Genomic DNA, 24,929 nt, shown 5'->3' with positions numbered 1-24,929 from the left:
CAGAGTAGAGTGGTCAAGTTCACTGTCTCCATCTGAAACCATCTTGTTCGTTTGCTTATTTGTTCTTGTCTCCCTGATCCCACCCCCCCTTCCCTGAATACAAGCATCACAGTCTCTGCCATATCCTTAGAGCTGTACACTGGCTTCTGGCAGATGCTCCTCACTCTTTCCTCCTGGCCACTTTTGCCTCTGGTGTTCTCTTGTCCTCCTTCGCTGTAGCAGTTTTTCCTGAGCCTCTTTGAAATGGGAGGCAGGAAACCTGGAGGGGAGTTTTAGTTCCACCACTTGCCTATCAGCCCTTCATTAAGAAAGTCTCTCGACTTCTCCAGGCCTCAGTTTCCTTACCGGTGAAGGGAGGGCGTATCATCCGTTAGGACTGCAGCAACAAAGTACAACGGACTGGGCGGCTTGAACACCAGAAATTTACTTTCTCACGATTCTGGCACCTAGAAGCCCCATATCAAGGTGCTGGCAGGGTTGGCGTCTTCCGAGGCCTCTCTCCTCGGCCTCCAGATGGCCGACTTCCCACCGGGTCTTCACATGGTCTGTGTCCTCCTCTCCTCTTTCTATTAAGGACATCAGTTATCCTGGAGTAGGGCCCATCCTAATGACCTCACTTTACCTTATCACCTCTTTGAAGGCCCTCTCTCCAAATACTGCTCTTTGTCTCATTGAGTACATTCCGAGGTACTGGGGGTTAGAGTTTCAGCATACGAATTTTGGAGGGGGACACAGTTCTACTCATACCAGAGGGGAATATGCTAGATTACTTCTGAGACTCCTTCCGGCTCTACAAAATTACATTTTAAGTTGGGGATCTTTCTGAGCACACCCACGATCAGTTCCATTCTCCTGTTAAGCTTGGTGCAGATGCTTCCTAATTTTTAGTACTCATACATATCCTCACTTTATTTTTGAAGGGTTTAAAAGTGTGTGTGTGTGTGTGTGTGTGTGTGTCTAGCAACCATATAAATAAGTTACGGACAACTGAAATGGAAGAATTTACTAAAGGGCACAAAAAGTGGCATCCGAGGAAGGGGCTTAGAATTTTTTTCCTATATAATTTTTGAAGTACGTAGCCAACATTTTTCTCCCCCTCCCACAGCTGGAAACTGACAAACTGGCCCTCCCCATGAGCCCCAGCCCGCTGAGCCCGAGCCCCATCCCCAGCCCCAACACGAAACTCGAGAATTCCACTCTCCTGACGGTGGAGCCGTCTCCCCTGGATAAGAACAAGGGCTTCTTCGTGGACGAGTCGGAGCCCCTTCTCCGCTGTGACTCCACGTCCAGCGGCTCGTCGGCGCTGAGCAGGAACGGCTCCTTCATTACCAAAGGTAGGCATGGGCCGGGTGGGCGGGCAGCGCGCACATCTAGAGCCCCCCGAGAGGGGCCCTGGGCTTTCTCCCTCGCTGGCGCTGCAGTCCCGCTGCAGTTGAGCCATTCGGATGAGCTGCCCTGGAAGACCTGTCCCGAACTCCAGCCTGACGCTGGCCTGAGAGAAGCCTCCCCGTTGGCCAGGGAGGACACACCTCGGAAATCTGCAAGATCACCCTCTACTGTGGTGGCGCTGTCAAATGTGTGTTTCGCGGAAGGTCTGATAAAATGTAGTCCGGCAGGTTTTTTGAAAATTATTTACCAGGCTTGCTGAAGAATCCAAGGATTTACAGTATGACCTATCTTGAGAGTCAGAAGGACAGGTTTTAGTGACTTCAATTGATCCTAAAATTCGCTTTGTCAAACTAGATTGCAAATAAAATTTTAAACATTATGGATGGGTATTTTTGGTAAATAATTTGCCACTTTCGATTTTTAATATCAGGATAGGGAATTAGTGTACGCTCTGTATTGATAACAGATTTTTTTTGTTATTGTTAGAAATTTCCTAGCTTGGGTAATTCTGGTTATATATAGTGAAAGGGTTATATTTTATGTTAATATTATATTTTATATATTTATAAAATGCTATACTTTCTACATATTTATAGCTTTTATAGTTTACATATTTATATTAATCTATTTTATACTTAGACTTTAGTTTGTACTGTATTTTACATGTATTTTAGGGAAAAGTTTTATAATAGTAATAAAAGTTATAGTTCCTTACCCAAATGTAAGATATGACCCAAGAAGCAATATTTATTTATTTAAGTGCTTTTACTCTCTTAGCAGTTTTGTTTTAAAATACTGCAAAATAATCAGAAAGTCAGAAAAGCAGACTACATTAGCTTGGAATATTTGATCATTTGGAGGGAGTGGGCCTGTGTTTATCTTTGTTTAGTAATGCATTACAGATGGGGAAAATACTAAAGTTTTTTGGGGGGAGGTGCTGTTTAAGTATTTCACTATTCTCCTTCTGAATTCTAGATGAATTTAGAAGTCATTTAAGTCTAGGCAAATGTCACATTAATGACACATCAACAACCCATTCAAGCAGGTCCTTGTCTGGTCTCTATGAGGCAGATCTTGTTTGCTATCTTATGTCCAATGCAAGTAAAAACTCTTGTGTGTTTAAAACGTGCCAAAGGCTCACTCCCTCACTGTAGTGGGGGTGGGGAATTATAGGATACGGCGGCGGTAGATGTCACTCTCTAGGACGCCCCCCTCCCCCAGCCCGTTGCCACATGCCAGTACAGTTGCCTGACAGCTGTCCCCTTCTCTTCCCTCTCGTCCTTGCAGAAAAGAAGGACACAGTGTTACGGCAGGTACGCCTGGACCCCTGTGACTTGCAGCCTATCTTTGATGACATGCTGCACATTCTGAATCCTGAGGAGCTGCGGGTGATTGAAGAGATTCCCCAGGCTGAGGACAAACTGGACCGGCTATTCGAGATTATTGGAGTCAAGAGCCAGGAAGCCAGCCAGACCCTCCTGGACTCTGTTTATAGCCATCTTCCTGACCTGCTGTAGAGCATAGGGATATTGCATTCCGGAAATTACTCAGTTTAGTGGCAAGGTGGTTTTTTTGTTTTATTTTGTTTCTGATTTTTATTTTTTTGGAGTGTGTGTGTTTGTGTGTGTTTAACAGAGTATATGGCCAGTGTTTGGGTTCTTTTTCTTTTTCCTTTTCTTTTTTTGTTTCTGGGAAGTTAGTTTATAAGCCTTTTCAAGGTATAACCGTTGCAAAATACCCACCACTAATGTTTTTTAAGTTCCATTATTTTCTCTGTTTTGCCTTCTTATGTACTTTCAAAATTGTTCTGTGCACTTTAAATTCACTTAACTTACTATAAATGCAGTGTGACTTTTCTTACACACCGGACTGTGAGGCTCTTAACTTAAAAGTGTAATGACATCTTGTGAATCCTATAAACAGCCTTCATGTCTCTTAACATTCACATCTACTTTTTAAAAAAAAATTATTATTACTATTTTTATTATTGTTTTTCCTTTACAAATTTTCTTCAGGATTAAGGAAATTTAAGATCTGTTGAGTTCTTGTAATGCAATTAGACTTTGAGTTCTCTTTTTAATATGTCTTGTGTAGTTCATGTTCATGGCTGAAACTTGACCACACTGTTGCTGATTATATGGTTTTCACCTGGACACCATGCAGAATGCTTGATTACTTGTGCTTCTCTTATGCTAATCTGCTCTGGGCTGGAGAAATGAAATCCTCAAGCCATCAGGACTTGCTATTTAAGTGGCTTGACAACTGGGCCACCACAGAACTTGACATTCATCTTCTAGGGATTGAGCTGTTCTGGAACACATTGCTGCACTTTGGAAAGTCAAAATCAAATGCCAGTGGCACCTTTTCCATAGAGTATTTGCCCAGCTTTGCTTTAAAAGATGTCTTGTTTTTTACACACATGTAGTCAATAGGTCCAGTCTGCCCTCCAGGTCTTGATCTTGGTGGGTTTCTTTCACCATTCAATTACTTTAATTAAAAATGGCTGCAGCTGTAAGAACTCTTGTCTGATACATTTGCAACTATGCTCCCATTTATAAATGTACCCTCTAACGCTCTGTTGCCAGATTCCAATGCAAAGGTAGTGTGGACTCCCTTTGTGTGGGCAGGGTTTGTGGGTAATGGTGAGGAACCAATATCAGAAAAATGCCTTCAAGTGTACTAATTTATTAATAAATATTAGGTGTTTGTTACTTGAGTAGTTTGAGTGTATTTAATCCTTGAATTTCTTGCCTCGTATATGTGCTTAAGTTATAACTCTTTGATTAGTCTCTTGGAAAAGTATGTGTATTCTAAAAACCTCAGCCTCTCTAGTTGTAAATCATTCAAATTAGCAAAGGTTTGTGTCTAGCAAGGTACCTGGAGGTACATAGAGAAAGGCTCTGGTGAAAATGACCAAACATTTCCTAGTCTTTTGGGTTAAACCTGAGGTTCTTATTTTTGACATTGTCCCTATTTCAAGAAATGAGGATTTTGAAGGAAGAGACGTAGTGGAGAGGTGTGGATAATGACTACACCTTGGAGTATGTTCTTACGTTCTTGCTCATTTCCATCTAGGAAATTTACCACTCCTGGTCTTCACAAGTGCACAGACTTCGATATGAAACCTCATTGCCCCTGAGTAACTTCAGGGGACTTTCTTGGCAAAGAGGCAGGGTGGGATGTATCACGTCACATCGCATATCATTCATTGCACGTCCCCTTTAGTTTGGGAACTCTGGTTCTACAGAATTCCAGCGATCAGAACCTCAGCAATTTTAAGTTCCTCTTCCAGTGAGAAACCGGAAGTAGATGGTCTGTCTGAACATTTGGACGCCCACGTCAGCGACATTAAAGGGTTTTTCTGGTTTCATCCACTTCTATGTGGTTTTTCTAGAGAACTATCCTGGTATTTGATTTTACTAATTCTCACACTAGCTTTCCCCTCCTTTTGTCAATAAAAAACAGGAACTCCATCACAAAATAAAGGAAACTAGAATGGGTCAGAGATGAGATGGTGGTGGAGGAGACAGATTTTGCTTTTTAGAGGATTTCAGGACTGCCACTAATTTTATGTGGGGGTGAAAAACATAATGAATGAATGAATCGGCACTATGGTTAAGTTTGTAGATTATTTGTAGTTTGGCGATGCTTTTATTAATAACCTACATTTACACAGCTTTATACTTCACAAAGTGCTTTTTATATTACTGAATCTTCACAACTCTTAAGATAGGTACTATCATTGTGCCCATTTTACAGATTAAAAAATAGGTTTATAAAGGCTAAGGGACTTCAGGCCAGATAGCAAAGTTGTAGAGATGAGACTTGATCCAAGGTCTTCTGACTATCTGAATCCAAGACTGACTGTTTCGTCCTATTCCGGACCAGCAACCAGAAATCCTTTGTCAGCTGAAATTGTGGGCAGAGATCACAGTGATGAAATTTATTTGGGTTATAACCCACACAGGCAGGTTCAAATTGTGAGAGTATAGGAATGGGGTGGCATCTGTTCATGAGCCTGGGAAAGGAACATAGGAGTTGTGGTTAAAAGGAAGCTTAGTATGGCAGTAACACGATACATAGCTTTTTCAAAAAAGAATGCAAACTCCAGCTGCATTATTAAAAAATACAAAGTTCTGATCAGAGCCCATAATAGTGTGTTGCTCACTTTGAGCTTTTCTTTGGGCTGTCTTACTTTGAGGAGTATGGCTGAAGTGGGTGGCTTCCAGTGTGGGGGTGGGGAGGTGTGGGGAAAACCAGAAGGGTAAGAAACCGATCAGGTGCCACTGCTGGGATATTTAAGCCTGACAGTGAAAATCATGCAGGCAGGAGAAAGACTAGCTTTAGTGATTAGAAGTGCTAGGAAGAGACAATTTCTTTTCCTTTAGAGAGTAATAACTGTTTTCTCTAGACTGACTTAGGCTAAATACAATTAGATCAGGCTGCTTTTCCAAGGAGAGAATGATTCCTAGTCTGGGGAAAAAGTAGACATGCATCAGTGGTTCTCAAACTTTCATGTAAGTAAGAATCACCTGGGAACGAGCAGTCTGTTAAAAAGGCAGATTCCCAGAGAGTCCGATTCCGGAGGTTTGTGATGAAGTCTAAAATGAGCTTCCCATGTGATTTTTGGGGCCACACTTAAGAAAACTGCTTTAGATCCTTGCCACTGTGGGCCAGCAGTATCCATAACACCTGGACCGCATGGTGTTAGAAATGCATCGTCTGCTGTGCTCCCTAAACTTTAATGTGCAAATGAGACACCTGGAAATCTTGTTAAAGAGCAGATTCTGTTTCATTTGTTCTGGGGGACCAGGCGGAGAGGCTGCATTGCTAACAAGCTGCTCAGTGATATGGATGCTTCTGGTCTTCAGATCACCCTGGGTAGCCTGAGATTATGCCTGGATCTTACGCAAAGGGTAGCACTAATATGGGAGAAAATTAGACCAATTCCACTGGAGAGAAATAAACAAATTCTGATGATTCAAAGAGACTTTCAGAACAAGAAGTGCCTCATCAAAATCTATAGCAGTTGTTCTCAATTCTGGCTGCATATTTAAAGCACCAGAGGAACTTTGAGAAATCTAATTCCCAGGCCATATACCAGACCAACAATGTCAGAATCCAAGTGATGGGACTCAGGCAGCAGCATTTTTAAAGCTCTCCAGGAGATCTCAAAATATAGTCACTTATTTAAGAGCTTGGGAAGAGAATGCTTCTCAAGTCTCACCCAAGATCTGATTTTTCAGGGAGTTAACCTGGGGATCTGTAGTTTAAAAATGATTGTGCTATAGCCAGTCCTACTCAACTCTGCAGGCTGGCTTTAGGACCCATAACCCTACCGTGAGATTTTATGTGACTATGCTAAGAATTGAAACACACAAAGCACTGATGGGGTGATACCTTAGAGCTTAATTGCATTGAGGAACCCAACTGCAAATACAATAATCAATTCTTCATGGTTTTGAGCATAATGTATATGTTATGTTTAGTTAAGAATACTTGGGGCCGGGCGCGGTGGCTCACGCCTGTAATCCTAGCACTCTGGGAGGCCGAGGTGGGCGGATCGTTTGAGCTCAGAAGTTCGAGACCAGCCTGAGCAAGAGCGAGACCCCATCTCTACTAAAAATAGAAAGAAATTATATGGACAGCTAAAAATATATATAGAAAAAAAATTAGCCGGGCATGGTGGTGCATGCCTGTAGTCCCAGCTACTCGGGAGGCTGAGACAGGAGGATCGCTTGAGCTCAGGAGTTTGAGGTTGCTGTGAGCTAGGCTGACGCCACGGCACTCACTCTAGCCTGGGCAACAGAGTGAGACTCTGTCTCAAAAAAAAAAAAAAAAAAGAATACTTGGGAAGTGATGTTATTCTGATTTATGATACTATATATATATTTGATAGAAGGTTTGCTAATTTCAAAGAGATGTAGTAAGATACAATGAATCATAAAACTGCAGCAACTATAGTATAGAGTCTCAGATTGTTTGCAGCACCTGGGCCATTTTGGAGCATCAACCTCATTGTACAGTACAGCAGATTGTACAGGTACCTATGCTGGACTTTGACTTGAGAAAAGAAATGTGATCTCTTGTTTAGTGAATTGTGGCCCTTAGCTTTGGAAGGAAATTTGGACATCATCTAGAGAGCCCTGCAGTTTTCTGGTGGAGAGCTGGCCCACACCTGCTGATTAGTGGCAGAGCCTAGTTGCCTTAGTCCCTGTCAACAGTCTTTCACAATTACGATGTCTCTTTTTGCCTTTTTTCTTGAAAGTAGAAAATGAAATCTATTCATTTGAGCAAGTATTGAGATTTAAAAATATTTTTATCCTATTTGACTTTAATTAACTGTATATGTGAGACACAGTTGAATGCTGGAGTCTTGGATTTCCAATATAGATATTCATAGAATAACTCTCAAGGATACATAATCAACATGTCAGTGGGTGCCTCTAGGGAGGGGAATGGGCTGGCCAGGAGATAGGGGAAGGAGAAGAAGAACATGGTTCTGTCATGATTTGCTCTTTTGAGCTTTGTGAGTTTTGTACCATTCGTATGTATTATTGAATTCAAAAAATTATAAACAAAAGATTTTTAGAATATTTTTATGGCTCCCAGGAAATGTGTACTCATGAAGCCCAAGGTAAGAGTTATATGAACCTGACTCAAAATCCTAGCAGGCTGGGCACAGGTGGTTCATGCCTGTAATCCTAGCACTCTGGAAGGCTGAGGTGGGAGGATTGCTTGAGCTCAGGAGTTCGACACTAGCCTGAGCAAGAGTGAGACCCTGTCTCTACTAAAAATAGAAAAATTAGCCAGGCATCCTGGTACCAGCCTGTAGTTCCTGCTAATCAGGAAGCTGAGGCAGGGGATCGCTTGAGCCCAGGAGTTTGAGGTTGCTGTGAGCTAGGCTGAGGCCACGGCACTCTACTCAGGGCAACAGAGTGAGGGTCTGTTTCAGAAAAAAAAAAAAAAAATGCTAGCAATACCTTTGTGAGGAGCATTTAAGTAAGATCTGCAAAGGGAATCAACCTTTTGCCCTGCTCTCCGGGAGAAGTGGCAACCTTCCCCTACTACCACTTCCCAACCTCTTCGTGAGAATTCTAGATCCTTTCCTTGGGCTTGGCTCCCAAACAAACACAAAAGCAATGCAAAGTTCAAATGGAGAAAATTCAAACTTAGAAATGTAGAGAGGTGGAGCATCGCAGCTATTTTCTGGCCAAGTCCTCTTTTTATTTTTACCACGGAAATCTCTCATGATTAATGTCTTCATGAGGAAAAACATCAAAGATTTCTTAAGGGTCATTCATAAGTTCTTCACCTCTCCAAAGGAGATGCCGCTGTCCTGCACTGGCATTGAATCATTAGCACTCACCTCCTGCTCTGTCTACAGCAAAATGCTAAACAGGAAATCTTGTGGGGAAGGAAGAAGAGGCACAAAGACAGCTCATTTTCAAAAGTCCTATGACAATTGTTCCTCATTGTTTCCAGAAGCTTAAAACAGCCAATTTCATATCATGTTTTGGTTTTTGTTGTTGTTATTGTTTAAATATAGTGGACCCACCTGCAGAAGCATTCATTTCCTCATTCTACTCAGCCATCCATGAAACATTTGGGTAAATACCAGGTACCATGTCAGGAGCAAGAAATACAAAGAAGAATTTGATGTGAGATTGTAATTACCAATGGGAATTTGTTCAGTTCTGTATCCTCAACTTCTAGAACCAAGCCTGGAACAGGCAGATGTTCAGGCACTACATGCTGAATGAATGAATGAATGAATGAATGAATTCAAGCTCCTGACTTCAAGAACTTCACAACTTAGTAAGAGAAACAGACATGGACATAATAATCAAATGTATCCAAGTAAAATGATAGTAATATAGAGACTACTAGGAGAGTCAGAAACCAAATATGAATCAAGGAAAAATATTGCAAGATCCCCTAGTGTAAGCCTGCCTTTTATCAATTTCAGAGAGAAGTGTGTCAAAAGCAAAGAGCTAACAGTCACGGTTTCATGCATTTCAAAGCTTTGGGGAATGAAGATGAAAAGGGGAAGAAAACCAAAAGGAAAATATGGGTGTATTGTAGATGTTACTATATAAATAAGCAAGGATTTCGTATCATTTATGCATTGGTGGTTCCACCATTTCCTGGGCTTATTGTTACCCATCATCATGTGACATGAGGTATAGTCATGCTACTGCTTTGCAGATATCACATACTCAGAGAATACAATGTATATGCCTCTGTATTGAACTCCTCCTCCTGTATGGTATGCAAAGCACTTGACATTATTCACTCTTCAATCTTAACTTGCATCTTATGATGCAGTAACTGTTATTATTTCCATTCTACTCATGCAGAACCTGAGGCACAGACAGTGACTTCCCCAAAGTCACACAGCTAGTAAAGTGTGGAGCCAGGAAGGCTAATTGTAGAGCTAAGGCATGGTGGCAAATGCTGGAGACAAAATGGCAAATGAAGTGGATCTGACGCCTGCCTTCTTGGAGCCTCTCACCTGGACTCAATCAAAATGAATTTTGATGGCTTTCTCCTTATTAAAATTTTTTGGACTTTAAAATAATAAGACACAAGACACAAGAATCAAAATTATTACAGAGAGTTCCTATTTCTTCTTCACCTAGCTTTTCCCAAGGATACTATCTTGCGTAGTCACAGACATTACCAAAACCAGGAAATTGACATTGGAACATTGTGACTAACTAAAACTAGAGAGCTTAATCAGTGCTACCAGTTTTTACATGCACTTTTTTGGAATATATATGAAATTTTATCACATCTATTGATTTATGTAACCACCACCATAGGCAGAATACAGAGCTGTTTCTTCACCACAAAGAAACTCCCTCCTGCTACCCTTTTATAGTCATACATTCCCTTCCACCCTAAACCCTGGCCACTGTCCTGCTATCACTACAGTCTTGTCATTTAGAGAATGTTATATAAATGGAATCAGACAGTATGTAACCTCCTAGGATTGTTTTTTCCCACTTAGCATAATTACCTCAAGATCTAATAACCACAATATTTCATGTATCAATAGTTTGTCCTTTTTTCACTGCTGAGTAGTATTCCATGGTATGGATATAACACAGTTTGTTTAACGATTCAGACATTGAATGATATTTGGACTCTTCCAGGTTTTGGCTACTATGAACAAAGCTTCCAGGACCATTTGTGTACAGGTTTTTTGCAGACATAAGTTTTTATTTCTTTAGGGTAAATACCCAGGAGTAGGATTGCTGGGTATTATGATAAGTGTCTGTTTAACTTTATAATAGACTGTCAAGTTGTTTTCACAGGAGTGGTACTATTATGTATTCCCATATTGATGTATAAGAGACCAGGTGCTCTGCATCCTTGCTAGTCCTTGCAATTGTCAGCATTTTTATTATAGTCATTCTAAAAAATGTGTAGTGGTACAAACTTGAATTTATAAAGTCATGGAGACATTCAACTAAGTAAGAATTTAAAATTGAAAAGTGCCATTTGATGCTCACTTCTATTTAATTGCTATAATTTCACTTTTTTCTTTTTTAAAAAATTGTATTTTACTGTGATAAGAACATTTAACATGAGATCTACCTTCTGAAATTTTTAAGAGTACAATATTTTTGGCTACAGGTACAATGTTGTACAGTAGGTCTCTAGAACTTATTCATCCTGCTTAACTGCAATCTCATGCCTGTTGATTATTAATTCCCCATTTCTCCTCTGCTCAGCCATTCCAACCACTCTTCCACTCTTTGCTTCTATAAATTAGACTATTTTAGAGACCTCATATAGATGGAATCATGCAGCGTTTGTCTTTCTGTGACTGGCTTATATCACTTAGCATAATGTCCTCAAGGTTTATCCATGTTGTTGCATGTTGCGGAATTTTCTTCTTTTTAAAAGCTGAATAATATTCCATTGTGTAAATATACCACATTTTCTTTGTTCATCTTTTAATGAACATTTAGGTTATTTCCGTGTCTTGGCTATTGTGCATAGTGCTGCAATAAATATGGGAGTATAATGTCTCTTCGAGATCCTGATTTCAATTCTTCTGAGTGAAGACCCAGATGTGGGGATTGCTGGGTCATATAGTAGTTCTATTTTTAACTTTTGAGGAACTTCCATACTGTTAAGCAGCTGCACCATTTTGCATTTCTATCAATAGTATAAAAGGTTTCCAATTTCTCCACACCCTTACCAACAAGTGTCTTTAATTTTTTATCATCCTAACAGATGTGAAGTGATATTTCATTGTGGTTTTGATTTGCATTTTTCTGATGATTAGTGGCATTGAGCATCTTTTCATAGACTTGTGGACCATGGGTATGTCCTCTGCAGAAATGTTTCTTCAAGTCTTTAGCTCATTTTAAAATTGGTATGTTAGTTGTTATGTTATTGAGTTATAGGAGTTCCTCGTATATTTGGAAAATTAGGCTGGGCACAGTGGCTCATGTCTGTAATCCTGGCACTCTGGGAGGCTGAGGTGGGTGGATCGCTTGAGGTCAGGACTTCGAGATTAGCCAGAGCAAGAGCGAGAACCTGTCTTTGCAAAAAATAGAAAAATAGTCAGGCATGGTGGTACATACCTGTAGCCCCAGCAACTCTGGAGGCTGAGGCAGGAGGATCACTTGCTCCCAGGAGTTTGAAGTCGCAGTGAGCCACTATACTCTAGCCTGAGTGACAGAGTGAGACCTTATCTCAAAAAAAAAAAAAAAAAGAAAAAAGAAAAGAAAAGGAAAGGAAAAAGAAAATTAACCCCTTGTTGAATAAATGGTTTGCAAATATTTTCTCCCACTGTATAAGTTGCCTTTTCTCTCTGTTGATTGTTGACTGTTTGGCAGAAGCTTTTCAGTTTGATGTAGGCCACTTGTCTACTTTTGCTTTTGTTGCTTGTGCTTTTGTTGTGATATCCATGACATCGTTGCCAAGAAAAATGTCAAAGGGGCTTTTCTTCCAGAAGTTTTATAATTTCAGGTCTTATATGTAAGTCTTCAATCTGTTACTATTTTGAATTGATTTTTGTGTATGGTATAAGAATCCAATTTCATTCTTATAATTTCATTTTAATCTTTAGGGAAGTCTTGACTACCCTGCTCCATGTAGGTTCTGTTAGAGGGAAATTTGTTCAGGTGACTCCAGGTTAGTGTCAAAGGATGGAGTTCAAATCCATGGAGCATTTCCCAAGTGACATTCTGGGGAACTTCTGGTGAGATGTTAAGAATGCTCCTCAGAAAAAAATCTTCTGCAGGGCAATAAATGTGATAAAAGCTACATACTCTACCCTTCTCCACCACCCCTTGAATATTATAATGCTCATTGATTGGTACCATAGTAAAGGACTCAAAAAGTCCATAAGGAAGTAACCTGTTTAACACTGTGTAACACAGCATTTCCCACATTCACTTGATCATGAAAAATACATATTGTAATTAATAAATACTTTTAAATTAATTTGTTTTTACAAAGGCCTATTGTCTCAGAATAGTTATTTTCTTCAGAACAGAGTCTAGGAGACACTGAGATAGAGCATGACTGGGGCATGCTGGAGAGAACAATAGATTTGGGGTCATAAGTCCTGGGCCCACAGTGGCTGGTGGTTAAGGCTGGGAAGATCTGAGTACATCCGAGCCAAATATCAGAGTAAGATAATATCCCAGAGGCCAAGGAGGCTCTGGAGGTATGAGATAGACACTATTACCACGGTCGGGTCAAGCTCTGGGTCAGTGACCAGTGTCTGCACATATAAGAAAGAAAACCGATACCAGGGCAAAGCAATTAGAAAGGGATAATGTGGTGCTGACAACTGAAGCCAGGCTTTGGCAGAGCCAGAGATCTCACCTTCACTTTCTCCTTGGGCAGAAACCAAGTCCAGGGTCATACGTGAGGCTTCAGGCTCAGGAGGGACTGGAACAGGCTGGGGATTGTAGGACTGTGTACACAGCCAAACTGTTGAGTAGAAGAGTCTGGAGGTCCCCATGGGAGCCCAGCTGGAGGACACGTGGGGGCAGGTGCCAGAGGGTGGGTGTCCCAGGGATCTAGGACTTGTAGATTGCAAGGGCCATTTCCAAGGTCTTAACAGTCTAAAATCCAGAGGTGGCTCCAAGCCAGAGCAGGGTGGGAGACCAGCCAAGGCCCAGAGAGCAGGGTGTCAGTATCAAAAAGGCAGGTAGCACGTGTGGGGCAACCTGTCCGGAAAGACTGGGAATAGGAGGTAGGAATCCCATCAGTGACAGTCTGGGGATTAAAGACAGAGATTCGGGGCTGTTGGTACACAAAAAACAGCTCTTCTTTTCCAGATCTGTCTTCAGAGTTGGGGGCAAAATTGAGCTTATATTAACAGATAAGGGAGAGAGTTGGGTGAACAGCAGTCAAGCAAGACAATATAGTCAGAGCCTAGAAAAATGTGGGCCTGGAAGAGGAAAACAGGTGAATGAGCCCCTAACACAAATAGGGGAACAAATGCGTGGAAACGAAATCACGTCTGGATGCGGGGGAACTGGCGTTGTCCTGCAATGAGATTCTTAGTGGACCCAGAATCTAAATCTCATGAAGTGTGAAACTAGATCCCAACATGGGCAAATACCTGCCTCCACCACCCACACTGGTCCTTGAGTCATCTTTGTGAAGTTTGCCTAATTTTTAGTTTAGAAAAAAATAATTATAAATTTAGTGGCTCCAGACACCTGTGACTCCAGGATTAGAGCATTATGTAAATGGAAGGTCCATTAGAGGTCATTTAATCACACTTCTCACTCCAGAGCTCTCTAGTCCATGCTTCACTGCAATTCAAATTCATGACCCTTGGAACTTAAAAACATCACCCATGTAGCCCTTGAGCTCTGAAACCAGTCAAGTGCAACAACTCAAGTGCAACGTTTAGAATTTTCAACTGCCAAGCAAATGCAGGGGGTGACAACAGCCAGGAGAGATAATTCAGTGGCAATGATTACCTACACAACCCCAATTCAGCAGGCAATTGGCAACTCTGGGTTTTGTTCTGAGTGCTACAGGTCTAGCTCAAAGTCTCAGCTACATGATTAAACAGCTCTTGGGCCATGAAATGAACATTTCTGGATATATTTCCACAGGTGCACTGCAGATACAGTCAACCTAATAAAAACAATCACCACAATACAAATGATTACCTGCATTACCATGCTCCCATCTCATAATTGTTTTTGCATTTGCTTTATTGTATCAAGGGAAACAAATACATAAAAACAATCAGGTCTGGTCTAGTTTCTGTTTTGAAAACATTTTCTAGGAAAATAAATGTTTGCAAACTAAATAAATGTGCATGCCATAGATAATATTTCTAGCTGACAGGTAGGTTCTAGATTAAGGAAAAGTCTTTTTTGGGGAGGGACCAATCTTTAGTTAACTATCAAAAAGATATGCTAGTCTTGGGAGAATATGATCTCCTAGAAGACAGTGGCAAAGTTGAAACGTGCTTCAGTGAATCCAGGTGCTTGGGGAGTGCATTTTAGCCATGACTTCTACCATATATCAGGATTCCCCCTCTATCCCACCAGCCCTACTCCAACCATCTCCCCCCACTCTAATCAGTATTGTTATCCCAGCTCTCAACTGTCTTCACTTCTACATTTTCAACTCTCATTATTCTCCGCCCTCTACCCACTCAAATGCATTGGTCCAGCCACATGCTATATTTTGCAATTCCCCAAATCGGCCCCAAATTTCCTCTACAGATCTTTGCCAGGGCTGCTTCCTCTGCCTCAGATGCTATTCTTCTATCCTCAACTGCTTCCCACCTCCTTCTTTATTGGCTCATTCATTCATTCATTTAGACGCAGAGCCTCGCTCTGTCATCCAGGCTAGAGCGCAGTGGTGTCATCATATTAATAGCTCACAGCAACCTCAAATTCCTGAGCTCAAGTGATTTTCCTGCCTCAGCCTCCCGGAGTGCTAGGATTACAGGCGTGAGCCACTGCATCTGGCCTGGCTAATTCATTCTTACCCTTCATACTCACCTGCTCCATCACTTCTGGGATACCTTCCTGCCTCCTCTCGGTCCCCAGTGGTCTGCTAGGTGCTCTCATCTCATTTTTATTGTGTTTACTGTATGTCAGGAGCTGTGCCCAGTAAATGTGGGATTAATGAAGGGAAGTTGGGAAGTTACTAGAAAGTTAGGAGATGGGTAAGGAAGGAAGGCAGGACATTAAGAAGGAAGGGAGGAGGAGAGGAAGGCAAATGTCGTATGGAGCACTAGAACACACAACAATAAATTCAGTAAGAAGAAAACATGGATCTTGCTAACCAGGTGTTTCCAATTCAATTAGAGTTGATGAGGCAAACCCAAGTGAGACCATTAAAGCTAAAAATTACAGGGCAACATATACAACAACAATGACAAAGAATAAACTGTGTGACTGTAAAGTGGAGAAGCAATTAAAATGGACTGGAATTAGTCACTCTCTGTCCGTCCTGGGAACCAGGTATCTTGCTTTCTTCTTTCCCAGACTCCGTCCCTTGTTTTAGGAAAAGTAAAATTTATATAAAATATATGTTTCCCTCCTCCCTTTTCCTTCTCTCTGAAATACCTTCACCATGAAATAATACAGTGTCTTGGATTTGGGTTTGGGCAGGGAGTGAATGGTATATGGATGAAACAAGCCTGGCTATGAGTTGGTTATTGTTGAATCTGAGTGATGGGTACACTGGTTTTTTATTAAACTCTTCTGTATAGAGTTTGAAATTATTCATAATAAAAAACACAAAATAAATCCTCATCAGGACCATGAGTTCTGCTCCAATGGAGGTCATGAAATACTAACTGAATGTTTATACATGCCTTCAACAGAATGTAATCTGCACATGTGATGTGTCAGATACCTGACAAGGCATAAGATATTTACCATGATAAATGCAGCACTCCCTATGCTCCCTGCTTCCTACTCAGCCTTCAACCTGAACACTGGCTGTCCTGCACCCTGACTCAGTTCAGGGATGATTTATTTTGGAGATGGTGAGGGTCATTAATGACCCTATAGCTGAGAAATGGGTATAGTTTTCTCCTCTCATGAGATACCCTTGAGGGCCTCTTACAGATTAAATATCCACCAAATATGAGGACACTTACCACTGCCATGCTATATTCCCTTTCTTGTTTTCAGAGATGTAATATAGGGATAATCAGAGTACATAACTCATAGGATTGTTGGAAGATTAAATGAGCCAGCACACACGATTACTTAGAATTCAGTCGAGCATAAGGCTAGCACCCAGTAAGTTTTACTATCAGTGTTAGTGCTGGCACTGGCATTAGTATTAGTACTGGGGGTTGGTATAGACCCCACTGGATTGTTACAATGGCATTTTGAGAAGGGAGGAACCAATGTGGATTGGTAAGGAAGAAGGAGTCATGGAAGGAGTGGCCATACCTTGATGGAGAGGCAGCTTATTTTCAGACAGAGAGAGAGAGAGAGAATAGAATTTCCCAGGTAGAAGAGGAGGGGAGAGGCGACAAAGTTGGGAATGAGCACAGAGAGTGCAGGGGACGGTGAGGGGCCATTCTGATGAAAGCAGGGTGTGTGGTGGGGGGAGGCATGCAGGATGGCAGCCAGGCAGGGCTGCACAGTGGGGCCTGCTGGGGCAGCAAAGTTTACACTTGAAGCAGGAGGCAACATGGAGCCAGGGGAGTGACTCGATTCAGGGAGGGGTGAGATGAAAGCATATTTTAGGAGGATTAGGCAGGCGTGAGGCACAAGACATCTAGGTCTGGGGCAGGTACAAACCAAAGGTTGACAAAAGAAGTCCCTAAGAAACTGTCATATTCTGAGATCTGGCCCAGCTTTGGGCTCCAAGTTGCGGTATTGGCAGCCTCCTTGGGAAGTCTAGAGTTTTCTGGTGGACCTCACAGTTTATTGCTGGGTCTCATCCTACCATCTGCTTTGCTTCTATGCTATCTTCTCACCTCACATTTCTAGATAATCTAAGCCAAAGAATTCAGCAGGCTGGGATATTCAGAGGTGCTTCCCAGAACCTGCCTGGTCTGGCTCTCCTCCCCTGCAGAGAGGAGAACATGCATTGCTCAATTTAGCCAGGGACCTTTGCAGTCTTATGTCCACGGCTGCCCTTGGCTTCTCTTTGGCTCACCTCATATGCCCCTCTCTGCGTGTGCAGCGTCTTTCCCACCTGTTCATACACTGCACTTACTTAAACCATCTCTACCCACCTCTGGCTCCTTCCTGCGGAGTCTCTGAGGAGACAGTTCATTGCCAGGCCCAGCAGCAAGGTTTGGAAAGACGACATGTACTGCCAAGCCCAGGACGGCAAGTTAATGAGAGGGAGAGTCTCATTCCTCCGACTTCCACTGGCCGGGTTTTATAGGTAACAAAGAAGGCTCCCAGTGGGCATTTGCACCCCACCCCGAGGCAGGTTGGGAGCCAGGCCTGAGCTGCGGTTCTTGCTTAGTCATAGTCTGTTCCAGCTCTGCCCCAGCTCCGGGCTCCACCTCCCCATTTGCGCAGTGGGTGGCTTGGGCTTCTTGCTCTCTCAGTGCTTTCCAGCCCCAGCCTTCCAGAATTCCCTGAGGACCTTCGCAGTCTCCGTATGTTGACCTTGGTGGAATCCTGGCTCCCACCAGCGCGGTGGCTGCTCGGAGGGGGAAACACAAAAGCAATGGCCATGGAGGAACCACTCCTGCCCACAACGGTCACACACACCCCGGTGCCTCCTGTGACTCTGACCCCTCTCCCTTCAGAGAGGAGGGATTTGATTGACATTTTCCCTGAGAAGCTTCAGTGAACATATTACCCATACCCTTGTCACTAAAATCTTCCCACAGGCCTGGCACTGTGGCTCATGCCTGTAATCCTAGTACTCTGGGAGGCTGAGGTAGGAGGATTGCTTGAGGTCCAGGACTTGGAGACCAGCCTGAGCAAGAGTGAGACCCTGTCTCTACTAAAAAAATATAGAAAAAAAAATTAGCCAGGTAACTAAAAATAGAAAAAATTATCCGGGCATGGTGGCTCATGCCTGTAGTCCCAGCTACTCTGGAGGTTGAGGCAGGAATATCGCTTGAGCCCAGGAATTCGAGATTGCTGTGAGCTAGGCTGATGTCACAGCACTCTACCCAGGGTGACAAAATGAGAGTCTGCCTAAAAAAAATAAAAATAAAAATAAAATGAAATCCTCCTGCACCTTGTTAAGTCCCTTAATTGAGACAAAACTAAGAGGAGATCTACATGTGCTATGTGCTCATGTGATCCCAGAGTCACAGCATATCCTGGTCCCTGTGCTGTGTCCCGTTTCCTTGACTTGCCAGACCCTCTCCTCTGCTCTCCTGTCCCCACAGCAGCGACAGTCAGCGCCCGCCGGACAGCCAGGCACTGGCGCAGCGCAGGCCAGGGTTCCAGCTTGAAGGAGGAGTCCGAGCTGGTTAGGGGAGACAGGTAACCATGCACCGCAGAGTTCAAGTGGCGGCCACCCAGTGAGGGGAGCGACTGTGCCACAGGAGTCTGCAGGGAGCCGAGGAACTGACAGGTCTGGGGAAGATTTCCGGAAGTCGTGCCTGCAGCGCAGTCGCGAAGGATTCAGGTAAGTGGAGCGGACTCGGGAGACTTCCCAGGGGAACCTGGGCCATATGCACGTGAGAAGTGGCCCATGACAAGCCTGAACCTGCCCGTTTGAGGCAGTGTGGTGGCAGTGGGAGGTGACGTTGGAGAGAGAGAGAGGGCATCAGTGAAGGACACGGGAGGAACCAAGCACCCAGCGCCCGGAAGGTGGGTCCACATGTGCGTGTCGCTGCTGTGGTTCTCGCAGGACGCTCAGCTCGCTGCTGTAATTAGGTTATGAGTTAACGCCGCCAAGGGATCCGCAAACAGCGTTGAGGAAATCGATAAGACGCCAGTTTTTTCCCCCCAGACAAATTGCAGTTTTGCCTTCCTTTATCTCCCTTCCCCGCCCCGACAGTTGCTGGAAGTGACGCCTTGTGGACTTGGAACATGGGTTTCCTGTGGGCAGAACAAGCTGCTAGCAAATTCAGGGCCGTGTGCGTATCTGTCTGTCAGAGAGAAAAAGAGAGAGGGAAGACAGAGAGGGAGAGAAACATATTGAGGAGGCAGGGGAGAAAGGGTAGTGTCGTGTCTTACCACTGAAGTAATAATAAATGTTGCTGTGTTGGACCGAAGGAGAGAGCAGAATTAAAGAGCTGGCAAAATGAGGGAGAGCAGGTGGCAGTCAATTTCTCTGGGGCAGCTTTGCTGTTAGGCTCTGTAGTTCTTTCTAGTCTTTGCTCCACACCAAGGCGATTACAGACCAAACACTGGGTCAGCTGCCTCACACTTGCAAGGACCCTTAAGAGTATGAGTAGCTCCATGTAAAAATGTCATCACTACTAAAAAGGTCACACAAAGGTCTGCTGAGTTTGGGCCAGCATCACCATGTCAGTGATGAGGAGGTGACATATGCCCTTGTGTCCCAAAGAGCTGAGCCTTCACTCCTGTTAAACCAGCAATCAATTAATCAAATAAGTACTAATTGAATGTCCATTATGCCATTCAGTATTTGGAGGCAGCCTCCCTCCCTTTCCCACCCCAGGAATTCTAACTCTGACTTGAACTTGGACTTGCTCTTGCTCCAGAATCACTTGGTTTTTTTGAACTAGTTTTGTTACTTCCTATGAAAACTGAAGAGATGTCTCTGACCTCTAAATGCTCGTGGGGCAAGTAAAGAACTTGGATAATTATTATAAAAATCAGTACAAGGCCTGGCGCAGTGGCTCACACCTATAAGCCCAGCACTTTGGGAAGCTGAGATGGGAGGATCGCTTGAGGCCAGGAGTTTGAGACCAGCCTGTGCAACATATCAAGATTCTGTCTCTACAAAAATCAGAAAAGTACTAGCTGGGTGTGGTGGCACGTGTCTGTGGTCACAGCTACTAGGGAGGCTGAAGGAGGAGGATCACTTGAGTTCAGGAGTTTCAGGCTGCAGTGAGCTGTGGTCATGCCTCTGCACTCTCTAGCCTGGGTGACAGAGTGAGACCCTGTCTCTAAACAAACAAAAACAAACAAACAAACAAAAAAATCAGTACAAGAAACTCTTTGCTTATTAGGTTTGCCAATAATTTTGGACTACATGAATATTTTTCCTCTTATTTGAAAGGTATAGTTCATGCCTAGAGAAAAGACTGGGTGTCCACTAGTCAGTCTTGTCAGATGTTAACATTTAGCCATAGTTGCTTCAGAATTTTGTTTGTAAAGAAATGGAGCTTTATTCTTTAATCCTAATTTTATTATGTGAGTTAGGGATGAGTTGGCTATCTCTTTGTTCTTGGTCTTCAAAATGTTGTGAAGGCCAGGGCTTTGTTGTGGGGAAGATGACAAAAGTTCCAGCTTCTGTTGCGACGAATTATGCAGTGAAATATGCTTAACAGAAATTCCAAAATATTTTAAAATTGGAGCTTATCGATTGTATTAATCAGAGTTTCAGGTGTATCTTAGTTTTTCCAACAACAAAACTTTTTGAAAGTTTTTGAAAATCTTTCTATCCTCAGCATAATTCATCTATCATCGTAGCTATTGTCCTTGCCCTCTTCAAATCAGTCATTTCCAAATGATCATCAGACACAACTTAAGAATATTACTTATTCCTTTGGTTTCAGTCCTTAGAAACCCAAATGTTCAAAGTCACTTTTCTAGTTTGGCTTGGTTTAACAATTCCCTAGGTTGTTCTTTGGAAAGAGAGAGATGTGTGAATAGTTAACTCAACTTCATTAATAAGTTGCTACTTGAGGACTCTGAGCTTAAAAGCTGAGTTGTTTCACATGGTTCAGAAAGTTAGTTTGTAGAGTATTCATTTATGTATATTGAATGAGCTAATTAGATAATGATTTATAGAATTTAGAATGTGTAAAACATGTGAATCATAGTGGAAATACTTTGAGAGGTTAAAAGTGACTCTAGCAAATCCTAAGATTTTTCATTTCTCATGATACATGCTATTAAAAATCATCATCTCCAAGGACAAAGATCATGTCATACATAGCATGCGCTTAAATCAATGCAAGTCAGATGAGTTCAATTTGAGTGACAACAGTGCCTAATGCACTTAGTTGGAAACTATAAAAGGTTTTAAAATGACTAATGCATAGCTAGTTAATCGGTCATCAAGTTGTGTAGTCAGGGAGACAGGTGTGTACAACTAAATAGATTGCAAGGTAGCAAAGAAGCGAGTGTTAACAACAGGCACACAAAGGAAATACCATGTGGTCAGTGAGATGAGAACAGTTTGCTAATTCAGCAGAGATTTATGTGCCAACTATGGAACAATCCATTCTAACTACCAGGAATGCAGGAAAGCTCAAGATATGATGTTATTTCATTTGGTCTTGAAGAATGGCTATGATTTTAATAGTAAGAGAAACTGGGAGCGAGGGTGTAGGCAAGATAGGAAGAGAAGCAAGAGAGGAGGAAAATGACCCAGAATGGGCAAATAGCATAAAGATGGGGTGTTTTAAATGTCCATAAAAATTGAGCTACAATTCCATTTTTCAGTGCCTCCAGTTCATTCATTTCTCTTACCACTGTGATGTAGCCTTTGTCAATATCACTTCCTCAACGGGCTTCTGGTGCAGTTATTAATGATTTCTTCATTGCTAAATCCAATGGGCACTCTTTAGTCCTTACCATATTTGAGATTGACTCTGTGGTCCACTCCTGCCTTTTCATACAGTCTTATCCCTTGGCTACTGCAAACCCTTGTTTTTCCTTTTTTCCTCTGATATCTATTCTCAGTTCTCTTTCCTTTGTCAATCCCTTCTTGCCCCAAGTCTTTATGCATACATTTTCCTCTGCCTTTATAGTACACTCCTTCCCATGCTATACCTGAATAATTCTTATTTAATCTTCAGGTCTCAGCTCAATTATTACTTTGCATAGGAAATCTTCCTTATCCCCTTTCTCCCCAAATCCTGCCCCTATCTGGTGAGAAGCCTCTGGATGAATGCCCCTAGTACCCAGCTATCTTCCTAGATTAGTATTTACCACACTTTACTTCCATTACTTGTGTCATCCAAATCTAAACATAGAAATCATGTTTACCATTATATTCCCAGCACTTAGGACAGTGTTGGGCAGATACCAAGTACTTAGTAAGTATTTCTTGAATGAATGAATGAATGAATGAATAGATTATTCAGGTGGCATCAGGACATCTGGATTGGTTAGAACAGCATTTATATAGAAGGAAATGATGGAAAAAAAAATAGGCTGGGGAGAGAATCTTAGTTTTCAAGCTAAAAAGTTTGAGCTCCATTCTATAGACAAAGTGAACAATTGCAAGGGGTCTATGCCAGAGATCTCCATGTTCTGGTGTTAGGTTAGTAGTATGTTTTGTTAACCGTTGTAGTGGGACCCATGAAATGAGGCACATGGGATGGTCTGGCTGAGCACCAGTGAGGGCAGGCTGCATAGCAACTGTAAGAACAGAACGATGGCGATTGATTGGGAGGTATGGTGACCAGGGGAATGCTGGAAGACGATGAAGGAGAGAAAGGCTTTGAAAGTGACCCTGAGCATTCTCGTCTAGATCATTACCACTCTCTGGGAGAAGGGGTGCAGAGGGAGAGCCAGGTTTAGAGCGGAGAGAGAGAATTCTTTTTTTTTTTTTTTTTTTTTTTTTGAGAGAGAGAGAGTCTTGCTCTGTTGCCCAGGCTAGAGTGCTGTGGCATCAGCCTAGCTCACAGCAACCTCAAACTCCTGGGTTCAAGTAATCTTTCTGCCTCGGCCTCCCGAGTAGCTGGGACTACAGGCATGTGCCACCATGCCCAGCTAATTTTTTTCTATATATATATTTTAGCTGTCCAGATCATTTCTTTCTATTTTTAGTAGAGATGGGGTCTCACTCTTGCTCAGGCTGGTCTCAAACTCCTGACCTCGAGCGATCCTCCAGCCTCGGCCTCCCAGAGTGCTAGGATTATAGGCGTGAGCCACGAGAGAGAGTTCTTGGTATAGTTTGAGCTGGCAGGATATTTTGGAGAATATTGCAAAGAGACATTTGGCAATTTCAGCCTATAGCTCAGGAGAAGGTTTGAGCAAGCGATGTGGATTTGAGAAACATTTGAGAAGCGGTAATGGTTGAAGATGTGAAGGTCACCAGGTAGAATAGAGAAAGGGAAAAGAGTTAAGGGCTGTGTGTAGGACCTTACAGAAATCTCACCTTTTAAGTGAAGGAACACAAAGCCCAAAGAACAAATGAAGAAATTTTTCAAGAAGGAAAATGTAGTCACTCTCAAATATCGCTGTGGTCAGAGTCTTCAAAATGTGGAAAGGTAATGTGAAATTTGGTAGATAGCAGTGGCAAAGGTGGAGAAAACGTGATCCTCTTATGTGGATTTCAAGGGAGAAGAGATTGTTCAATTTAGGGGGTGGGAGGTAATGCAAAGATGGTCTGGAAAGAACAGTGGAGTGGAGGGTGATGAGAATGTTTCCCTCTTCTTAACTTTGAGATACAGGAGAAATGAAGAAGGAAGGGAACCCTATTTGAGAGAGTTAAAAGCCAGGCTAAAGAACAAGTTAGGTTTTCAGCACCGGAAGGGAGTAGAAGGGGGAGGAAAAGGTGAAAGTGTTCAGGGCAAAGGTCCAAAGTGTGAAGGAATTTACTGACGATGGAATGAGACTTCCCAAGGTTACGGTGGAAAAGTTTAACTCGTCTGTAAATTTTTGTTGAGTGAAGTCAGCCTTATAGTGCATCTCAGCGGCTATCTGACGTAGATATGTAAATTACAGGTCTGCCAGCATTTTTCTTATCATAATTTATTATGAGTTTCATAGCGATAGTCATTGATGAGTCACTATCGTTCCACGGTCCTGAGTTTTGTTAGTTAGGGGACCACTCTTCTATCATTCCCCAAAGAGAATGGACTCATTTGTTCATTTGAAACCAACGGACACATTGTTTTCACATTTTCATTCTAAACAATAATATCTATAAAATTACTAGGTCATAGTTTTTACTTTTACATACTATAAATTAAACATTAATACATACTGTTAAAAAAGGTTTGTACAAGTAGAGCGTGGGATCTAGTAACTGACAATTCAAACCTTGTCTCTACCATTTACTAGCTGTGTGACCTCGGGGAACTTACTTGACCTCTCTGTGTCTCCGTTTTCTTTTAGGTAAAGTGAGGACATTGTTGGATGCTCCAGTCCACTATACTCTCCTTCCTCTCAAACTTTTTAATAGCCTCTCCTATCTTGCTTTCTGTATAACTTGTCACTTGTTAAACACTATTGTACTTTCACTTTTTTATTCAAGGAAAATTACTGAGCACTTACTACGTGCCTGTCAGTAGGGGTATGTCATGACCAAGCCCAGGCCCCTCTCAGGCAGCCCACAGCCTGCTTGGAGGGCAGCGGCACACTGGCACATGGACTGTTACAGTATAGATGGCATCTTTAGCATCAGCCTCCAGCAGCAGCTGTGGTCATAGGAAGGTCCTACCAGAAGTTGTGACACTTGAATTCAGGCTCAGAGGATGTGTGGGAGTCAACTGCATAGAC

General features: G+C 42.5%; 1 protein-coding gene across 1 annotated transcript in view; it reads left to right on the top strand.

Moving 5' to 3' along the window:
* TNFRSF21 (TNF receptor superfamily member 21) overlaps positions 1-3,346 on the top strand; it is a 68,979-nt gene extending 65,633 nt beyond the window's left edge. Inside the window, exons 5-6 of the mRNA XM_069487296.1 lie at positions 1,106-1,334; positions 2,677-3,346. Of these exons, the coding sequence (XP_069343397.1) occupies positions 1,106-1,334; positions 2,677-2,906 (459 nt within the window). The 3' untranslated portion in view covers positions 2,907-3,346. The remainder of the gene's footprint in view (positions 1-1,105; positions 1,335-2,676) is intronic.
* The last annotated feature ends 21,583 nt before the right edge of the window (positions 3,347-24,929 follow it).

This window comes from Eulemur rufifrons, chromosome 15 (genome assembly GCF_041146395.1).
Source record: "Eulemur rufifrons isolate Redbay chromosome 15, OSU_ERuf_1, whole genome shotgun sequence".
NCBI lineage: Eukaryota > Metazoa > Chordata > Mammalia > Primates > Lemuridae > Eulemur > Eulemur rufifrons.
This window is presented reverse-complemented; position numbering and strand designations above follow the sequence as displayed.